Source organism: Myotis brandtii, unplaced genomic scaffold (genome assembly GCF_000412655.1).
Source record: "Myotis brandtii unplaced genomic scaffold, ASM41265v1 scaffold248, whole genome shotgun sequence".
Taxonomy (NCBI): domain Eukaryota; kingdom Metazoa; phylum Chordata; class Mammalia; order Chiroptera; family Vespertilionidae; genus Myotis; species Myotis brandtii.
Window position 1 is genome coordinate 2,391,297 of NW_005359397.1, and position 19,675 is coordinate 2,410,971.

A 19,675-nucleotide genomic window follows, 5' to 3' on the forward strand; every position below is an offset into this window, starting at 1 on the left:
TAAGTTATAATTTATAAAATATAGTAAAATATAAATATAGCTATTATAAATAATAATTTATTATAAACAAGTGAATAAATGTTTTAAAATCCTTTTATAAACTAGAAATTTGGCCCTGGCTGGTTTGACTCAGTGGTTAGAGCGTCAGCCTGCACACTGAAGGGTTGCGGGTTCAATTCCCGGTCAAGGGCAGGTACCTCTGTTGCAGGTTTGATCCCTGGCCCCTGATGTGCGGGAGGCAGCCAATTGATGTATCTCTCTCACATTGATGTTTCTCTGTCTCTCTCCCCCCCACCTCCTCACTTCTTCCACTCTCTCTAAAAATCAATGGAAAAAAATATCCTCAGGTGAAGATTTAAAAAACAAAACTAGAAATTTGCTTCTAATTTGTTTTATAAACAAGGGTCTTATTTATCTTACTCACTTCAGTGAGGTATAAATACATGTTTCATCTATTTTCTCTCGTATTTTAATGCTTGAATGTATTATTCATTCTAGTTAAGAAATGAACTTAGTGGTGTGCTTTTCTTTTTTTTCTAGATTGCTACGCTTTACATATGGTCCTTCATTTCCTCCATTTAAAGTTCCTGATGAAGATGCCAGTCTGATCCCTCCTGAAATGGATAACGAGTGTGTTGCACAGACATGGTTTCGCTTTTTACATATGTTAAGGTATTGTTAATTTAGTTTTCATGTGCTCTTTACCCAGTAAGTGTCTAGGGCAGAAACCATGCTATAACTTTCTTAATGGATTTCAGAGTGTCAGGTGGACCCAAAGTGGACAGCACACCCATCTACATCATGTGCCTTCTGCTCTCCCTGTTCCATAGGGTCAGGGTATGCTCAGCTGCTCTTGGTCTGTACTCTCTAGGAGCATGTTTCCTGTGGTATTTGCAGCATTTTGTTCTCTTGCCTGTTGCTACAGCCTAGATGATATTTTTCTAGGAATTTGTCACATTTTGTGGGGCCTGGAGACTACCTTGCTCCTCTCTGTGACCTGCACTGACCGTCACAGGAATTTGTCACATTTTGTGCGGCCTGGAGACTAACTACCTTGCTCCTCTCTGTGACCTGCACTGACCGTCAATATAGTTCTCAGAGCCTTTCCTCTAGTAACCTTGTTTAAAATTTTGCTGAGGGATACTATAAAATTTCAGAGGAATAAATTGCTACTTTCTGCTATTTCTTTCTGGTAATTCTATTCAATTCAGCTTCATTGCTTCCTACCTTTCTCTCTACTAGCCCTATCTTTGTGCTCTATGGAACTTTTGTTCTGTTGTGTACTGTCTTGATTCTTAAACATTTTCCTTGCATATCTTTTCTTTCTGGTTTGACTAGCCTTATTTTTCTATTTGTGTACTAGTGATTCTAATTTATTCTGTATGACCTTTTTATAAATTAAGAATGTTAACCATTTTCTGTCTATTTTTTTTCCAATTTGTTTTTCATCTTTCAGTTTATATTCTTAATCTATTTTTCTGTAATTTTGTGTTTATTTAAGATTAGAAGTGTTTTCTGTGTTCTGATTTTCATTGGAATGTCTCTACTACATGAAATTTTGAGTGGAATGTTAGTTGATACTAGTTTTTGTTTGTTTTTTAAGTTCCTGGTTTCCTAAGCATTCAAAAAATTTAAAATTTAAAAATGTAAATGAAATCAGGAAGAGTACTGAATTTTATTCAAATCATATTTTGGGATTTATTTTAAATGATTAAAAGTTTTTTCTTTTTTACCTGTTGATGTGATATATTAATTTATATTAATTTATTTCAATGTGGAGGTTCTGTTTCAGTAAATCTAGGTAGAATTTGGATTTTTAACAGGCTCTCTACTTTTGTCAGATATACAGAGCATTGGGAGCTGTAGGAATGCAGTTACCCATTCTCATTTCAATTTTTTTTTACTCTGTGCTCTAATAATTTGTGTACCAGTAAAATCATTTCAGATTTACATGTGGAGAAGCTGGTATAAGCTTTCTGGTACTGCTACTAGACTTATCCCCTCTATCCCACATGATGAATTGTAGTTCTATGGATACAATCTACTAACACTAGAAGCCCATATATATGGCCCCTTATTCCCACTTGCAATTAAGAAGAGTCTGAGTGGGTAGAAAAAGAGGTTTCAAAGGGCAGAGCAGTTATAAACCATTGTTTTGTATTTCTCAGCCTAGTTCTTTTGACCTCATAGTTAGTGGAAATTCTTTCCAGGTACTGCCTGTAGGTTTAAACAATATCACTTTGAGTTGACGAGGCCATTTAATGGATAGCTACGTAGCCCATTTTGAGTAGAAATCTAAATCTATTTTTTAGTGGAAATATTTAAAATTATTTACACATAAAATATATGTTGTTTTGAAATATATGGCTTTAGTACATACACATGAATACAAACAATCCAAATTTTAAAATAACTGAATATGTTAGTATTAAAGTAAAATTTTTTTCTTGGAGTTATTGATTTATTTACAATTTTTATTCCATTGCTTAATTCCAAACATATTAGAAAAATATCCATGTATACTCTTAAAAATTTCTAGTCTCATTGGATTCTCATTCTTTGAATAGGCAGAGCGAGTTCATGTAAACATACTGCAGGTCTTCTGTAAAGAAGTGCTGATGTTTGAGTCCCTAGCCTATTAACCCTTTGTATGCCATAAGCGTCTGTAGACGCAAGCAGCGGACCTTCCCCACACACCATGCGCGTCTATAGCCGCAAACCTCCCATATCAACTCTGGTCGCCCAATTTTAAAATCAGACTTGTTGGTGACATCTCTAGGTTTGTAAAGAAAATTATGGTAACTTAAATTCGTAAATATTCCAGCACATATGGAAAAATGGGGATGGTTTCTGTTTTGGACGAGTGGCAGTTAACTGGTTAAATACAGATAAGCCTCCTCTCTGAATTAAATAGGGACAAACAGCCCTGTTCTTAAAATAGATTGCATGCAGTTTATTGCTAAAGAATCTTTTAAATGTTTAATTAATTTTTCTCTCTCTTTTGATAGTAATCCTGTGGATTTGAGTAACCCAGCCATTATAAGCTCTACTCCCAAATTTCAGGAACAGTTCCTGAATGTGAGCGGAATGCCACAAGAATTGAATCAGTATCCCTGCCTTAAACATCTGCCTCAAATATTTTTTCGTGCCATGCGTGGGATCAGCTGTCTGGTGGATGCATTCCTAGGTGAATTTTGTGTATGTTGCTAGATGTTTGAAGAGCTACATGTAGATAACTCTAGAGTCTAGTTTTATTGATTTACTTATTTACTTATTTATTTATTTTAGAGTCTAGTTTTAGGTACTATTATGAAAGCCCAAGAAAAGGATGAATGGATTTGATTATAAATAACAAACTAGGAAAATTTATTTGGAACAAATATAGACGGTTTTTGTTGTCTTTATATGAATAGACCAGACAGTGCTAAGAAAAAGAATAAGACCTGGTAAATAAATAGACAAAGGATATGATTAAAAGATTTGCAAAAGAAAACTGTTCATTCTTACTAGTAATTCAGGAAAATACAGATTCAAATGTATTATGTATCTTCTTATGTTTATCATTAGGAGGCAAGTTATACCTTTTATGAACTATTTTGAACTGCTTTTCACATTTTAGGACTATGAAAAGTCAGAATTGTTTTTACCTGTTGAAAGTCAATGATATTTTAATATATCACTTTCTAAAGCATTTGTTATGTGTACTTGTTACTATAATACATACATAATATACAGGGTGGGCAAAAGTAGGTTTATAGTTGTAATATAAATAATACAATAGTTAATAAATAGTATAAGAATACATTCTGTGTTTTGTGTACTCACAACTGTAAACCTACATTTGCCCATCCCTGTATTAGGTCAAATTAAGTTTGACTGTCATATAACAACTAAAAATACCAGTGTTTGAAACAAGATAGTTTACTTACACATGTGTTAAACCCAGGGCTAGGCAGTACAGGGCTGCTATAGCAGTTCTACCGTTGTCAGGCACGTGCATCTTGTGGCTTGGCTCTCTATCCCTTCTGCACTCTCTCATGGGCCATGATGATTGAATGAGTTAGTTCCAACTATCCTCTTCAGGAATTACGAAGGAAGGAGAGCCTACACTTGATTGGTCCTTTTAAGGAGATTCCCAACATCACCCACTTTTCTGTGGTCAGAACATGGCCACATCTAGCTGTAAGGGAGGCTTGAAAATGTAGTTGTTGATTCTGTGGAGCCAGGCTGAGCTAAAATTTGTGTTCTATAACTCAGGAAGAGAGGGCAAATGGGTATTCGGAGGATACTAGCAGTCCCTGCTGTAGTCTGTACTAAACATTCACTGGTGTTGCTTGAGGAAGATTTTCTGACCACATATTTTGAACTATGAAGAATAACTCCATTTGTCTTTTCTTAAAGGCATTTCTAGACCCCGATCAGATAGTGCTCCTCCAACACCCGTGAATAGATTAAGTATGCCTCAAAGCACTGCTGTCAGTACCACCCCACCACATAATCGAAGGCATCGGGCTGTTACTGTGAATAAGGCCACCATGAAGACAAGCACAGTAAGTTTTCATCACCATTATTATGCTGTATAATGTTGACTTTTTGATCTGCTGTCCTTTTTTAAAAGTCCTGTTATTTTTTCAAACTTTTCATGAGTGTGCATATATTTTTGTGTCCTTCTAATAGGTTAGTACTGCTCATGCCTCGAAAGTTCAGCACCAGACATCCTCCACTTCTCCTCTGTCAAGTCCAAATCAGACTAGTTCAGAACCCCGGCCACTGCCTGCCCCTCGGAGACCAAAGGTTAACAGCATCTTGAATCTCTTTGGATCATGGTTATTTGATGCAGCATTTGTTCACTGTAAACTTCATAATGGGATTAACAGAGACAGCAGCATGACTGGTAAATATTGCTCAAGAAATACGTTATCATTTTTTCTTTTCTTTCTTTTCTTTTTAATCTTTCCTACCTGCAAGATTAATATGTATCTTAAAAAGCTCTCTGTCTCTGACAAAGCAGTGTCTTGTTTTTAACCCCTTCCAGCTGAACAATTTTGGAAGTTTTGCTACCTGTCCTTTTTATGTTTGTTTTGTGAGGTTTGGCTTTTTCTGGTTTTATTAGACACACTTCATGTTAGCCATTTTTGTTGTTAAATCAAATTTCTTGTAGTAGGTGACCTGGAAGTTCCCTTCATGTCAGCCAGGATAATAATATTGATATCAAGAATTAAATATTTTAACCAGAAATTTATTCAGAAGTGTTTTCTTAGATTTTGACAACCATTCACTCATTAGTACATATAAATATCAGAAAACTTCTGCTTCACAAGACTCTAACTTCTCAGGTTTTAGTATAGAGAAATTTATTTCTAGTGTACACTTTCAAAAATACCATTTGTTCTGAAACTAAAAAAGACTGGTGGACAGTAACTCAACCCTGATAGCTTTACTTAGGTTTTATTATAGAAACACCATCTAAATAAAATCTGATTTATTTTTGTCATCTTACCATTATATTTGGAAGTAATTGCATAGGGTGCAGGATGAGATGTAGGGTAGTGCAGAATGTACTGAGGGAGGACTATTTATGACATATCTTATAGAGCTGAATAATAATAATGGCTATCATTTATTGAGCTGAATTACTCTGTGCCAGGCACTGTGCTATCTGCATTAGTGAGTGTATTGGTTGTTTGGTAAGAAAGCACTTTTCCACTGGTGTTGGAAATAGCTTGATGAAAAAGGAGGCTTAATTGCATTAGTTTATGCCTCTCTAGGGAGAATGTTAGTTCCAAAGATAAAACTAGCGTCCACAAGGATCTCTGCTTTCTTTCACAAATGCATTTTTGCCTATTTGTATCATTTCAGAACTAAGGTCTGTGTCTGTTAGCATTATATATGTATAATTATTTTGGATATTCTTACAGATCTTCTATATAATTTAGAAAAGTTGTGACTATAAAGACATTTTCAGGAATATAATTTGAGATTGCATGGTTGAGTTTAGGGATTCCTTTATTTATTTTGTTCAAATTTAAACACTTTGTATCCAACCATTTTCATATTATCTTTTATTTACAAGTTTAAAAGTGGTGTTTATTTATGGATAAGTAAATGTACTTATGATGACTAAATGAAAACTTAAAAACCATTTTTGGCTTATGTTTTCTTACGTTCATGTGTTTATATTTTTAGTTTTCTGAATTATGTTTATATTTATATATTCTAGAATGAGTCAGACATATTTTTACTTTTATTAAGATGCAATTTTTACAGTGTAACTTTTGGATATCAAGCTGTTGACACTAAAATCCCTGAATCCAGAGTGGTTTAAGCTGCTGCCTCCTTGGTGGGCTTGCTTAAAGGGAATTTACAGATCTTCCTGCTCTCTAGGGATTTTGTAACAGCTTTGCTCACCCTCTTGTTCCAAAAGATAGAAGTCAGAATTCAAATCATATGTGGGCAACAAATTCTTACTTTTAACTCTTACCATTTTCCTTGGTGGGGAAAGGATAGAAACTTCTCTTCCCTGATTGTGTTCAGAGATGAGAAAGGCTGTTCCATTACCCAGGAGACTGGAAGTGTCCAGATAATTGAGTGCGTTAGGGTGCTGTTGGGTGCCACTTTTGAGGTCCCAGGGGTGGTGGGAAGTTTGGAAATACTAACACTGTTAGGCTGTTTTCTAAATACTGGCTGTCATCAAGGAATTCTGCCATCCAGTTCACCTGTAACTTAAAATGTTTGCTTCTATGAACTGGTTAGCTTTAGATTTACTTGACAGTACACTGTGCTTTGTAAAAAGTAACATTGAGCTGGGAAGGGTTAATGAACTAAAAATTTAATGCACGTTATAGGCAGTTCAAAACCTCAATTCTTTTGTAGTTGTGTAATTTTCTTTGTTCATTTCTTTTGCATGATACAAAAATTATATTTTTGGATCTGAATGCACAATTTCCTATGTTTTTGAATTAGCTTGTGGTATCATAACGCTTTTAATCTAATTTTTAAAAAGCTAAAAAGCTTCTTAACTTACTGTAAGATTTCACCATCTTTAAAGTATTTTATAATTACTGCTGTCCTTTGATTTGTTTCCATTTATTTCTATTATCTTGCAGCATCTTTTATCCAAATTCTTCTTTCTTATAAATCTTGTAAGTAGGAACCAGAAGCTTCTCCTTAATTGCAGTCATGTTTTTATTTTTTTCATAATTCCATTAAAAAATTTGATTGTCATTGTCTCTTGTAGTTTTTGCACTTGGGAAGAAAAATACTTTTCTGTGTTTTGAATGGGGAAGATTGTTGGCAAAAGCAAATTAATCTGCCTGAATCAGTCCCATTATTTCTGTATACTAGTCTGGTCATGTCATGAATTCCAGGATTTTGCACTAACTGTGTTTTGGCTTTTTTTGTTTGTTTTTAAGCTTTAAGCTTACTTTTATACAGATTTAATGTTTGATTTGTATGCATTTTGCATGTAGTGTTTTTTAAATGTATTATTGCTGGATAGCTTATTCAGGACTAAAAATGGCTCATGGGAAGTTGCATAAAGATTTATACTTGACTCTGCATTCTATTAAAAATATTACAAAATAATTTAAACATTTCATGTAGAGTGATAAAAGATTTCAGAGTGGTTTTCAATACACTGTGAAATCTTTTATTAAAAATAAAAGCAACTTTCGAAGGGCTTCTGTTTCAGTGACAATGAATGACCATGATAGATAATCTTTCTTATCAATCCAATTTTCTGATCTATCAACCTCCAGTTAGCTGCTGTCTATGGTTTTTAAAATTCATTCTCATTTTGCTTGGTTGGGCGATTCTTTGGTGTGTGTTTTGGAGTTGGGTGGGTGGTGGGAATGCTCTTTCTTCCTACCCATTACTCATCCTTACTTTGCCCTCTCCCTAAAATATACAGACTGGCATGGGATTGCCCATTCAATAATGATGTTTGTCTGGGGTAATGTGGAAATTGCAGTAGCTATTTGTCTTAATGTTTAAGCATCTTTCTATAGGGGAAGTTAAAAACAGAATAAATAATAGAAAAGCCAAATTTTGTATTATATATCTGTATATGAGTACAGATATATACAAATGTACTCTGATGATTGAAAATTCAGTTGGAAAATACTTCTAGTAGAATTTGTTAAACTGACAATACCACTATAGATTAATTGTTACCCATTTTCCAAGAAGATTACAGAGAGCCCTTAAAAAAATTAAGACATAGTTGCTAAACGAAAGAATTATTGGATTTTATTCAAGTAGCTATTTAATGACACCAACATTTGATCTTTGTGTCCAGGGTCCCATGAGCCTATTTGCATATTGACAAATATAATAAAACCCTCCTTTTCTCTCCCCAGCCATTACAACACAAGCTAGCATGGAGTTTCGACGGAAGGGGTCACAAATGTCTACAGACACCATGGTTTCCAATCCCATGTTTGATGCAAGTGAATTTCCTGATAACTATGAAGCAGGAAGAGCTGAGGCTTGTGGGACACTGTGTAGGATTTTTTGTAGCAAGAAGACTGGAGAAGAGATTCTGCCAGCTTATTTATCCAGGTCTTAGAATTTTTTTATTTTTCCATTTATGTAGTTTGGGTAGTGAAACTATATTGTAACAAGCCTTGGTAGGCTGAATTGATAAGTAAATGTTGGTTTGAAATACCTGAAAATGTCAGTAAGTAATCAAAATTTTTGCTTGAATTCTTCCATTTTACTTGCCTTATTAGATTTGGTAAAGACCCTTAAGATCCTTTTAATTTTAGAACTATTATTCTATTTTATTTGACTTATAATTTTGGAGAGATTTGGAAGGATTATACTAATTTTTAAATTAATTTTTAGCACAGTATTAGACACTGTAGATGGTTCACAAATGTTAACTGTAGATCCTGCCTTTAAGGAGCTTATTTTCTCGAGTGAGCAAAGCCATGTACACAAGTTACAATGATCCAGTAGTAATAGGAAGTTGGTAGGAGAAAAGCACAAAGTGCTGTCACCATTCAGAGGAAGAAGCAGCGTACACTTACCCTGGGGGTTCAGGAAAGAGTTACATAGGATTGAATGATTGTGCTGGGTCTTCAAAAAGATGGGTAGTATAAGCAAGTTGGGTAGGGTCATCTTATCCAGATTTATGACTTCAACCAATTTTCGTGAATGCCTCTGCCATCCATTCAGTTAGTTGCTCATGCCAGAAACTAGGAGTCATTTTAGTCTCCACTTCTCTTCAGGTCCATCTTTAGTTGGTCAACCAACTCCTGACTTTCTGCTACTTAATGCTCTTTCTAATCTCTCTACTTTGTCCCAGCCATGACCCTTTAGGTCTTTTACATTTTTATGAAATTAACTTGAAATGGCCTATTTTTGTTGCCCATCTCAACTAATCATTCGCACATCTGCTGAAGTTATATTAATATCAACAAGAGCATTCAGGTGTCTGTGTATCTGCTAGGTTCTCAGGAGAGAGGTTTAAACGTACTATCAGAGGGAACAAAGCATATAGATATGAAACAGAATGGTACCTTCACGTTACTAATCAGGAGTATCTTAATAGGCTCTTAGTTTTAGGAGTATCTTAATAGGCTCTCAATATGACTTAAGCAAAAGGAAAATCATTTATGATAAACTAGTACCATTTAATACATTCGAAGGTCAGGATATGCAGCAGGGCCTCATGATGGGCAGGAACCAGCATCTAGAAAGTGTTCAAGGACCAGAATGGGTTTTCCTCCTTTCTGAATTTTCTGTCTTCATGGTCTTCAAGAACTGCTTCATTGTTCTTTGCAGATCATTTTCTTATATTGCAGTATTCTAAGTTCTCAGTTTCATGGCCTTTGTCTAGGTGACCAGCAGGGCCAGTTAGCATCTCTAAATCCTAATTTCAAATTCCTGAGAAAGAGAATCTGATTAATCAGGTGTCTACCTCTGGTTTAGTCATCTATAGCTGTAAGAGTGGGTCACATGGAATGCTGGCACCCCTTGCGTGGGAGGGAGTACATTTCTCAGGAGGGAGAATATTGGTTAGGGAGATACCACAAATGGTAGCAGCAGCAGGAAGGATGAAGGTTATGACCATGGGCTTTCTGTCTGGTCCATAAGACTGGATAGGACCAACCAAAAAAGCATATTTGTGAGGGGGCCAATGATGAGCTTAGTTTTGATCTTGAAGTGTCTTTGGGGTATTTATCAACAAGTATTTATGCCATACACTGCACAAGGATTACTGGAGTACATCAATAGACATGTCTTGCCCTCAGGTATCCAGTATACTTTTGGCTAATAGATCTGGAGCTCAGGTGAGAGGTATGGGGTAGAGACTGAGTTGATTATATTCAGTGGCTTAAGTAGTGTTTAAAACCAGGCTAGTGGAAGAGACAGCTTAGAAAATTATCTAAGGTTGGCAGCCTGAGGAACACCATTACTAGAAGGCAGGCGGAGTAAGAGGATTTATTAAAAGGAAATAACCACAGAGGTCAGAAGAATAAGGAGAGAAGAAGGGAGTAATCAGAGGTTTGAGTGCTTTAAAAAGGCAGAGTCAGTTAAGACTTAGGCATGTCTTCTGGTTTTAGCAATGAAATGGCCTTTGTTTATTTGCTAATATAGTTTTAGTTTGGTTCTAGGGAGAAAAGATGGATTGAAATGTGTTGAGCAATGACCAGGAGGTGGGGAAGCTGTTTCGGAAGAGTTTTGCAGAGAGGAAAAGTGCCTTATAGTAGTAGAAGAGTATACCAGTAGAGTTGGTCTTGAATGATGGAAGATTGAATGCTTAGTTGATTGCAGGTTAGAGGAGCAGGTTAAAAGTAAGGTATACTCAATGTAAGGTACACTTTAGGTATATTCCTATACGGAGTCTTATATAACATCATGATGAATGCAGGGTTGAATGAGGTTTCTTTCTTTGTCTTTTCCAAAATTATGGGTCACAGAGAAAAAGGCACATTTTTCAATACAGTAATTCCTCCAGTTTATTGATAATTACTGCAGCCATTTGCTTTGTTTTGGTTGCTTTATTTGTAGGCACCTGTAAATTTGAGTTGTAAGGCTTCAAAAAGGTATAATAAACATGAATATTTTTTTCATTAGGAAAGATAATTTTGGTTCTTAGTGTTTTTGATTCAGAATTGTTCTAACTTCAGTAATACCTTTAAAGGTTAGAAGTAGTGAAGAGTGCAAAAAGACTTTCTGGTGAGTTTGTAGAAAATATTAATAATTATGGAAACAACTGACCAGCAGTTTGTTTAAAATTTTTTTCTTGCTTTCCTAGATTTTACATGCTTTTAATTCAAGGTTTGCAGATAAATGATTATGTGTGCCATCCTGTCTTGGCCAGCGTTATTCTAAACTCCCCTCCTTTGTTCTGCTGTGACTTGAAAGGGATTGATGTTGTGGTTCCTTACTTTATTTCAGCTCTTGAAACCATTTTGCCTGACAGGTAAGTTGTCATTCTATATTAGCATATCATTTGTTGGGTTTGGCCTGGTCTGTTTTGGTGGTTCCTCCCCAGTTTCCTAGTTTATCATGTTCAGTTGTCTTCATTGCCCAAGGAGACTCAGGCCACATCAAATGAGTGTAGAATATTCAGACCCACCTCATCCCTGAACTCCTTCAGTTCTGATTTGTCCATGGGCATGTTTAATCTTTTGTGGCCTGGTTTGGAGGCGTAAGAGCAACCCCGGCTTAGAAGTCCTAAATTTTGTAGTGTAGGCCTTACATTTAAAATCAGTCAATCAGATTCTAGTTTAATTCCATAACAGCAGTTTAACATAGACACACACACATACACACACATTATAGAATATAAACTCAGTGGAAAGTAGGTACTGCAGTCTTTATGAAACCAAACCCAGTGCTTGTATTGTGAAAAATTGGCATAATGTATATTTGGTAATAGCTAAAAACATACTTTAGTTTGGAAATAATAGCAATTTTTTTTTTTTTGGCAGAGAACTCTCCAAATTCAAAAACTATGTAAATCCAACAGAATTAAGAAGATCTTCCATTAATATCCTGCTTTCTTTGTTGCCCCTCCCTCATCACTTTGGCACAGTCAAATCTGAGGTAATGTTTTATTAAATTTTTTTAATATTCTATGTTCTGTTTTTTGTGCAAATTCAAGTCAAATTATCTTTTAAAAATGGAACAGGAGCTTTTAAAAACATTTAAAAAAGTATTTTAGTGAATCAACAAAGTTGATTTGTTGGGGAAATTTCTTCTGTTAGCGAGTATGCCTCACCTACCATTTCAAGTGGTGATAGGTTGGTGACATCTGATAACATAGTATGCTGTTGAGTTAGCAACAGACCTAGCACAGTGGCTAATATTAGTCAGATTAAAAGCCTTGCTTGTTAGACTGATCTGCTCTTTGTCCACTGTATCAGTTTCTACATAGGCATAGTGTACCACAGCAATCAATGTTAAATATTATTTGTTTCTTCCATAGGTGGTTCTGGAAGGAAAGTTTAGTAATGATGACAGCTCTTCTTATGATAAACCAATAACTTTTTTGTCCCTGAAGTTGAGACTTGTGAATATACTAATAGGTGCCTTGCAAACGGAAACAGATCCCAACAACACTCAAATGATATTAGGTTTGTGTTCATACATTGTTTTTGTAAGTGAAAAACCAGATAATTTTGACCCAGACATGCTGAGGAGGCAGTGGTTGGTGATGGGAGGCTAAGTCTAATATAGCTCTACTTATTCTGAATCAGAAGCAGAATTTGTTTGCTTTTATATGTGAAAAAATGTAAAGGAGTGAGATGAGGTGAGAAGAGCATTCAGTTGTCTTGGTAAGTCATTTTTGCTTAGTTTCATCTGTGTTCTTTCTTTTTCTCTTTCCCTCTTGTCCTGACCCCTACCCTCTTCTCTTTCCCTCCCCTTTCTTCTGTTTCCTTTCCTCCCCCTTCTGCCTCTTCCTCTTGCCCATTGCCTGCATATGAAAGTATTTTGAGGTGGGTGTAATTCTGGAAGCTGTGTCAGAACTCTGCCAGGAGGAACATGAAGAGTAGCTGTGCTTCCTCCCTTTTTCCTTATTGTTTCCTACTGTCTCCTAATCATATTGATTGCCTCTTAAATGGCTCCTCATCATTATGGCCACTGGCATATTTTAAGCCCTCATTACTCTCAACTTGATCACTGCAACTCTTCCTTACTGTGCTTTCTGGCATTCATCTAAACAAGCCAATGGCATGGTCTTAGGTATAGGTACTCTGTAGGGAGTGGGATACTAAAGAAGTGAATAGTGTGGCTTTTGCCCTTCAGCAAGTCTCACTGCAGAGGTTGGAATACCCTCACAAAGTAGTCAGATAATAGTAGAAGGCAGTACTGATTGCATGTCATAAGGACATCAGCATGTCCTTAGTATTGAAAGAGAAGAAACCAAAAGATCAAGGAATACTTCATAGGGGGAAGTAGAAGTTAAATTGGATTTTATAGGGCAGAATTTGAATAGACAGAAATGATGGTAGTAGTGGTTGGAGTTAGTGCTCAGGAAGGATAGTATGTTATATAGTGTGAAGGTGAGATAAGTAGAGAAGAGTAAATCCTTTCATTTTTGGAAAGGAGTTGAAGGAACAAAGGTTAAATCTCAATCTGAGAGAGCCTTTAACTTGTAGTGTTTTAAGTTATTCAAATAACATATCACTTGAAATCAGATAATTTCTGTGGTTGATAAGAGTGTTTAGTTTTGCTTTCCCCTTGTTCTGAAGAGCTCCCTTATACATTCCAAGGAAGAATCAATTAGCATTCTTGCCTTAGATTGGCAAAGCTGTGTCTGTTCTGTCTTTATCCTTTGTGGACAAGAGTACTCTCCCACTGGCATAAGAAAGCAGTATGCTAGGCTCGCCATCTTGTTTCTGTCCTAGCCTTTCTAGGGCTATGAGTTCCTTGATGATAAATACATTATATTTTGAAGGCACCTTGCCTTCAGCTTATGTAGCCATAGGCAAGCCCTGAAATTGAGATGTTAATGGTTGGTCTTTCATTAAAAAATATCTGGTAATGGTCATTTTTATATAAAGCAAGTTTGACCTTCAAATTTATTTTAGAAAAATGTGGTTTTAAAACTTTGGGGGCAGATAAGAATTAGGGCATTTTAATGGAGTATCTTTTCTGACTAGTCAACAGATTTATTGGTAATTTTATGGAAATTTCAGGAATGCTCTATTAAAAATCATGTTTCTGCTATTAATTGAGTTATTTTAGCCATTTTAGTATTCTTGTCATGTATTTAAATAAAATGCTTTTTTTTTTTTTTTGCTGTTGCAGGAGCAATGCTAAATATTGTTCAAGATTCAGCACTTTTAGAAGCCATTGGTTGCCAAATGGAAATGGTAAGATTACCACATGTAATCTGTCAGAAACTATCAACTTCTGATTAAATTTCATTCTAAAATATCGTCCTCGTGATTTTTAAAGACATTTGTTTGTAAATTCAGCTTATTGATGCAGAAGGATTCTATTTTGAAATATCAGATATTTTGAGGCTTCTTACCTTTTAGTACCTCATCAACTATACATCAGGTTCCTGAGAGATACTGCATGAGAGAAATTCCAGCAAACCCAGTCTTTATTGCTTAAAGCTCTTACTTCTTTTGCTGTGCTGTTGAATTGGCTTGAATAATCTAGAAAAAAACCCCTACTCCATAATTTCTTCTATCCCTAGTAGATATAGTGCTAGCTGTTAGCAAGCATCTAGTTGACTCCTTTTCATCTCATCAGCTCTTGCAAGGCCCTATAGATCAAAGTTTGAAGGTTCCCCAGAGCACCAATGCTCCTAACTTTAAAAAGTTTTCCAGAGACTCCCCGTGTCCCCTGCTTCTGTCTCCAAGATACGTGATTCCTATACCTGGAGTAGAGGCAGTGGAGTGGATAAATTAATGGAATACACTAGAATGGTGGATGTAGGATGGGTGATCAAATTATTATTAAGGAAATTATATTCATGTCACATTAGGTGGCTAATAATAAAAACTGATCTGGATATAATGGATTGTGTTTACATAGGAAAAAATGAGGGAAATCTTTGATACGTTTGTTAGCTCCTAAACATATAGGAGTTAATCTTTAAACTAACCATATTATATGTATATTTTTTTGTATTTTGTGGTATAACTACATTTGAGAGTTACTGTTTGTGTTTTGTTTTTTTTAAGATTGTATTCCTGTTCTGAAGTTTTGCTTGGGAGGCACTTAGGGTATTTCTTGAAGGATGCGGAGTCATTAGCTAGTGAAGATGAAAAAGGTCCTTGGCTGGCCCTTTGTAAATATCACCAAAGAAGACCCCAGAATAGGCACCTGTAATCGTCAGACTCTTCATAAACTTTCAGTAGATAGTGTCTATGCAAAAACACTACAGCAGTTTTAATCCCTTGTCACTTTTTTATCTGTGTATCATTTTGTGCTATTTAGTTGGCACATTTCATTTTATCAGTATGGCTTTTAATGATTGACCTCTATTTATATTGGTAAACTATGGCTATAGCCCTAAAATATTTGATTCATTTTTATTTGACTAGGGTGGTGGAGAAAATAACCTGAAGAGTCATAGTCGCACTAACAGTGGTATTAGTTCAGCAAGTGGTGGAAGCACAGAGCCCACAACTCCTGATAGTGAAAGACCTGCTCAAGCTCTCCTAAGAGATTATGGTAAGCCATGTTTGTTTTTTTGAAATCCAAAGTTTATAGAATAACTTTTAATGTCTAGGTATATAAAACAAATTAGCAAAACATTTTTATGGTCATACTTTTTTATGTATTTAAGAGTAATAGAGAGGCTATTAGTGTAAAGAGTAAGAAAATGCAAATAAATCTTATAAATTTAACTCTATAACTTTTAGTAGTTAGATTCTGGGTAGTTTTAGATTTTATAAATGATTATAATGGGTGGTCAGGAAACATTTCTGAATTCTGTACCAGATGCTGGTAACATAGAGTCAAATAGGATGTGGCAGAGTCAGCCAGTACATCAGTTATTGCAGTGTGGTAAGGATGAGTGGTGGGAAATGCATGAGATGGGAATCCAGAGGAAAATCTCTCTTTGTGCTTAAAACCTATATACCTTACTATATATCTGGTTAGATTTCTCAGTCACAAATTTTAAGTAAGCGTAAGGAAACAGTTGCCAGAAGAACATCCTATTCAGTGGTGTTTTTATACACAAATAATAGTGTATTGAATCTGTAAGTGTTAATCCAACCAGATTGAAATGAAATTTAGATCCTTAGATGTGAGTTTAATTTTTTAATTATAAGCATCCTCAAGCATGTCAGATATAAGGCATTATGTAGATAGTAAACACATTTAAATACTACATTTATTTAAATTGTTGTCTTACTCATTATGTTCATGGGTTTAAGTATATTATAGGCAAAAATTTGTTTATTTTTCATGCTTTCTAAAACACTTACACTAAAGAAATTTTTGCATTGTATGTGTTCTAATTTAAGTGTTTGAAGTGGTTATTGTTTGTTTCAGCATTTTGAACTGGTGTTAGTGAGGTCTGCTTGTAATGTTGTAAAATATTTTTTACTAAGAAATCCAGATTTGTGTTAGTGTCGCATGAATGTGTCTCTTTAATGATCATTCCTTTTTCTGTTGTCACTGCCCACTTTCTGATAGGATCGACAGGTATAATGTCCCTAAAGCTTCCTTTATCAATTTAATTTAATTTGTCCTTATTTATTATCAGCCAAGTAGTAGTTGCTTTTAAATATAGAATTGGAGGCCAAATAAAAACACAATCACTTGGTTATTTAATTTTTTTAGAAGTATCAAAGTAGTCTTGAAGAGTTAAATGTTACAATGTGTTTAAAAAGCAATGCATGTGATTTTTGATGGTTTAACCCCTGAAAATAATTTTAGTATATGCTTTAGGATAATTCCCCAGCATCTGAGAAGATTCTGAGATTTGAATTTTTCCCTCTATATAAAATTCCAAGGAAATAATTGATAGCCTTTCATTGTTTTTTTTTTTGAAAACGTAACTCTGTGAGTTAATGTAGAAATTTAAAATTTTATATTGTTATAAGAATGATATTGAAATTACTAAATCCCAGTGGATGTCTATATGAAAGTACCCGAGCTGGGAACTAGAAGCTGCTCTTGTCCAGTGTGTGTGCCCTGTGCACTGTTTTTCAGTCAGGCTTGATGCTCAGGCCAGTGGGGCGGGGTTTTGAAAACGTAACTCTATGAGGTAATGTAGAAATTTAAAATTTTATATTGTTATAAGAATGATATTGAAATTACTAAATCCCAGTGGATGTCTATATGAAAGTACCCGAGCTGGGAACTAGAAGCTGCTCTTGTCCAGTGTGTGTGCCCTGTGCACTGTTTTTCAGTCAGGCTTGATGCTCAGGCCAGTGGGGCGGGGAGCATAGCACTGTGTGGGTGCCCGTCGTGCTCACTGTGGCTGCTGTGGTCTGTGCCTGGTGGAATGCTGTGCTTCTCGTTACTAATGCTTAGTTGTTTTCCCTCCCTGTGGGATGTGGCATTGGGGTTATATCCTAGCTCTTAATACAGATTCAGCTGCGGGGCTACTGATTCGCAGCATTCATCTCGTCACCCAAAGACTTAACTCCCAGTGGAGACCAGACATGAGCATATCACTGGCAGCTCTGGAGCTCCTCTCTGGATTGGCAAAGGTGAGAAGGACAGTCCTTTAATGTTAGCCCAGCAGCCTTGGACCATGACTCTATTTTCTGTATTTCCTGACACCTTGGTATGGATATCGCAGTGTTGGTTTATACTCAAACATAGTTTATATTCAAAGTGTGCAAGAGTGAGCCTCCAAGTGAGATTTTACAAAATGAACTTCACTTTTTTTTTTTACTTAGTATTTTTGATACTATTTTAAAATCTTCAGCATGGCATTTTGTACCATTATAGTATAGGATCATTTAATTTTAATAAATATAAACTTGGTAAAGAAAGAGTGATTATTCTAAAATATGCCATTTGGGACTGTGACTCTTCCATCTTCCATTATCAGAGATAGGTGAAAATTGGCTATACTTTTACTTTCACAGCTGTTATTCAATTTTGTGGAACCTTGGAGTTGGGTGGCCATTTGTACTCTAAGGATTTTCTTTTTTATTGAAGTGAAATTTACAAAATTAACCATTTCAAAGTGAAGAATTCAGTGGCTGTTAATACATTTGTAATGTTTAACCGCCACCTCAAAACATTTTCATCACCCCAAAAAGAAAATCCATACCCATTAAGCGTTTGCTTTCTGGTCTCCCTTCCCTACAATCCCTGATGACCACCAGTCTCTATGGATTTACCTATTCTGGACACTTCATATAAATTAAATCACACAATATGTGATCTTTTGTGCCTGGCTTCTTTTACTTAACATATTTTTGAGGTTCATTTATGTTATAGAATATGCTAGAATTTCATTTCCTTTATGGCTGAATAATTTTCTATTGTATTTATATATATATCAGTTTGTCTACCCATTCATTTGTTGATGCACATTTGAGCTATTATGAATAGTGTGCTATGAACATGCGTGTACATTCATCTGTTTGAATACCAATTTTCAGTTCTGTTGGGTATATACATGGTAGTTGAATTGCTGGGTTATATGGTAATTCTGTATTTAACTTTTTGGGGAGCTGCTAAACTGTTTTCCACAGAGATGTATGGGGTTCCAGTTTCTCCACATCCTCACTCATCATCTAAGTGTTTTCTTTTGTGTAAAACGGGCAGGACTATCTTGTGTATAATAATTCCTGGTGTTGTGAAGATCAAATGAAATGAGAGGAAGTATGTAAAACACTTTGTGAACAACAGGGTGATATACACACATAAAGAGATACTGGCTGAGATGATAAAGTTCAAACCCTCGTTTTATAGATGTGGGAACAGGTGGCAAAGGTTGTGACTTACCTAAGTCCTGAGAAACAAAATGGGCTAGAAAACCTAAGATGTTCTTACCACCACTTAGAGCTTACCTCAGAGATTTTCAGGGATATGTGTAATGGCTATTGCGTTGTGAGGAGCAGTTACTGATGTAGAAAGTAAGACTAGTCATTCATGAGACTTGCAGGACCACACTGTCCTTGAGGGCAAGGTACTATTTCCTGTGACATTCAGATACTCTCAGTAGTTAGGAATAATTAGCCCTAGGTGGAGGGCTGCTCTAGACCTCTGTAACAAATCATAAAGGGCAACACTACCTGATTTCAAGACTTATTATAAAGTTGTAGTATTCAAAACAGTCTGGTATTAGAATAGGGTTGGACAAATTGATCACTGGAATACTATAGGGAGTCCAGAAATAGAAGCACATATACATGAACATCTGATTTTTGATAAAGGTGCAGGATAAAGGAGAGTCTTTTCAACAAATGGTGCTGGAACAATCAGATATACTAATTTTAAAAAACCCAGGTTCCGTAATGACCAGCCGAAGGCTTGACCGAACACCGGAAGTCAGTCCTGCAGTCAGTGCTAATTTGCCGTGGCGACCCAGCACTGACTGCCGAGGGGGCTGTGGATCAGGCCCGGAGAGAGTTCCGGAGGGAGAGGCAGGGTCTGACAGCTGTTGATCAGCCGTTGCCTTTCTCTTTCTCTCCGGGCTTCGCCAGCAGCCGCGCCTCTGTTTTTCTCTGGGCCTCCACGGGGGCTGCTGATCAGCCCTGCCTCTCTGATCAGGCCCAGAGATAGGCCC

The 19,675-nt window shown here is 35.9% G+C and overlaps 1 protein-coding gene across 7 annotated transcripts in view; it reads left to right on the forward strand.

Moving 5' to 3' along the window:
* Window positions 1–19,675, forward strand: part of RALGAPB (Ral GTPase activating protein, beta subunit (non-catalytic)) — an 82,140-nt gene that overhangs the window by 18,850 nt on the left and 43,615 nt on the right. Inside the window, exons 6-18 of one of the 7 annotated variants that reach the window (XM_014540604.1) lie at window positions 541–672; window positions 3,009–3,187; window positions 4,402–4,550; window positions 4,678–4,894; window positions 7,107–7,142; window positions 8,358–8,559; window positions 11,264–11,431; window positions 11,943–12,057; window positions 12,440–12,587; window positions 14,266–14,330; window positions 15,516–15,645; window positions 16,618–16,626; window positions 17,506–17,639. In XM_014540604.1, the coding sequence (XP_014396090.1) occupies window positions 541–672; window positions 3,009–3,187; window positions 4,402–4,550; window positions 4,678–4,894; window positions 7,107–7,142; window positions 8,358–8,559; window positions 11,264–11,431; window positions 11,943–12,057; window positions 12,440–12,587; window positions 14,266–14,330; window positions 15,516–15,645; window positions 16,618–16,626; window positions 17,506–17,639 (1,684 nt within the window). The remainder of the gene's footprint in view (window positions 1–540; window positions 673–3,008; window positions 3,188–4,401; window positions 4,551–4,677; window positions 4,895–7,106; window positions 7,143–8,357; window positions 8,560–11,263; window positions 11,432–11,942; window positions 12,058–12,439; window positions 12,588–14,265; window positions 14,331–15,515; window positions 15,646–16,617; window positions 16,627–17,505; window positions 17,640–19,675) is intronic. The other 6 variants (XM_005867311.2, XM_005867310.2, XM_005867307.2 and 3 more) reach the window with 6 other exon arrangements.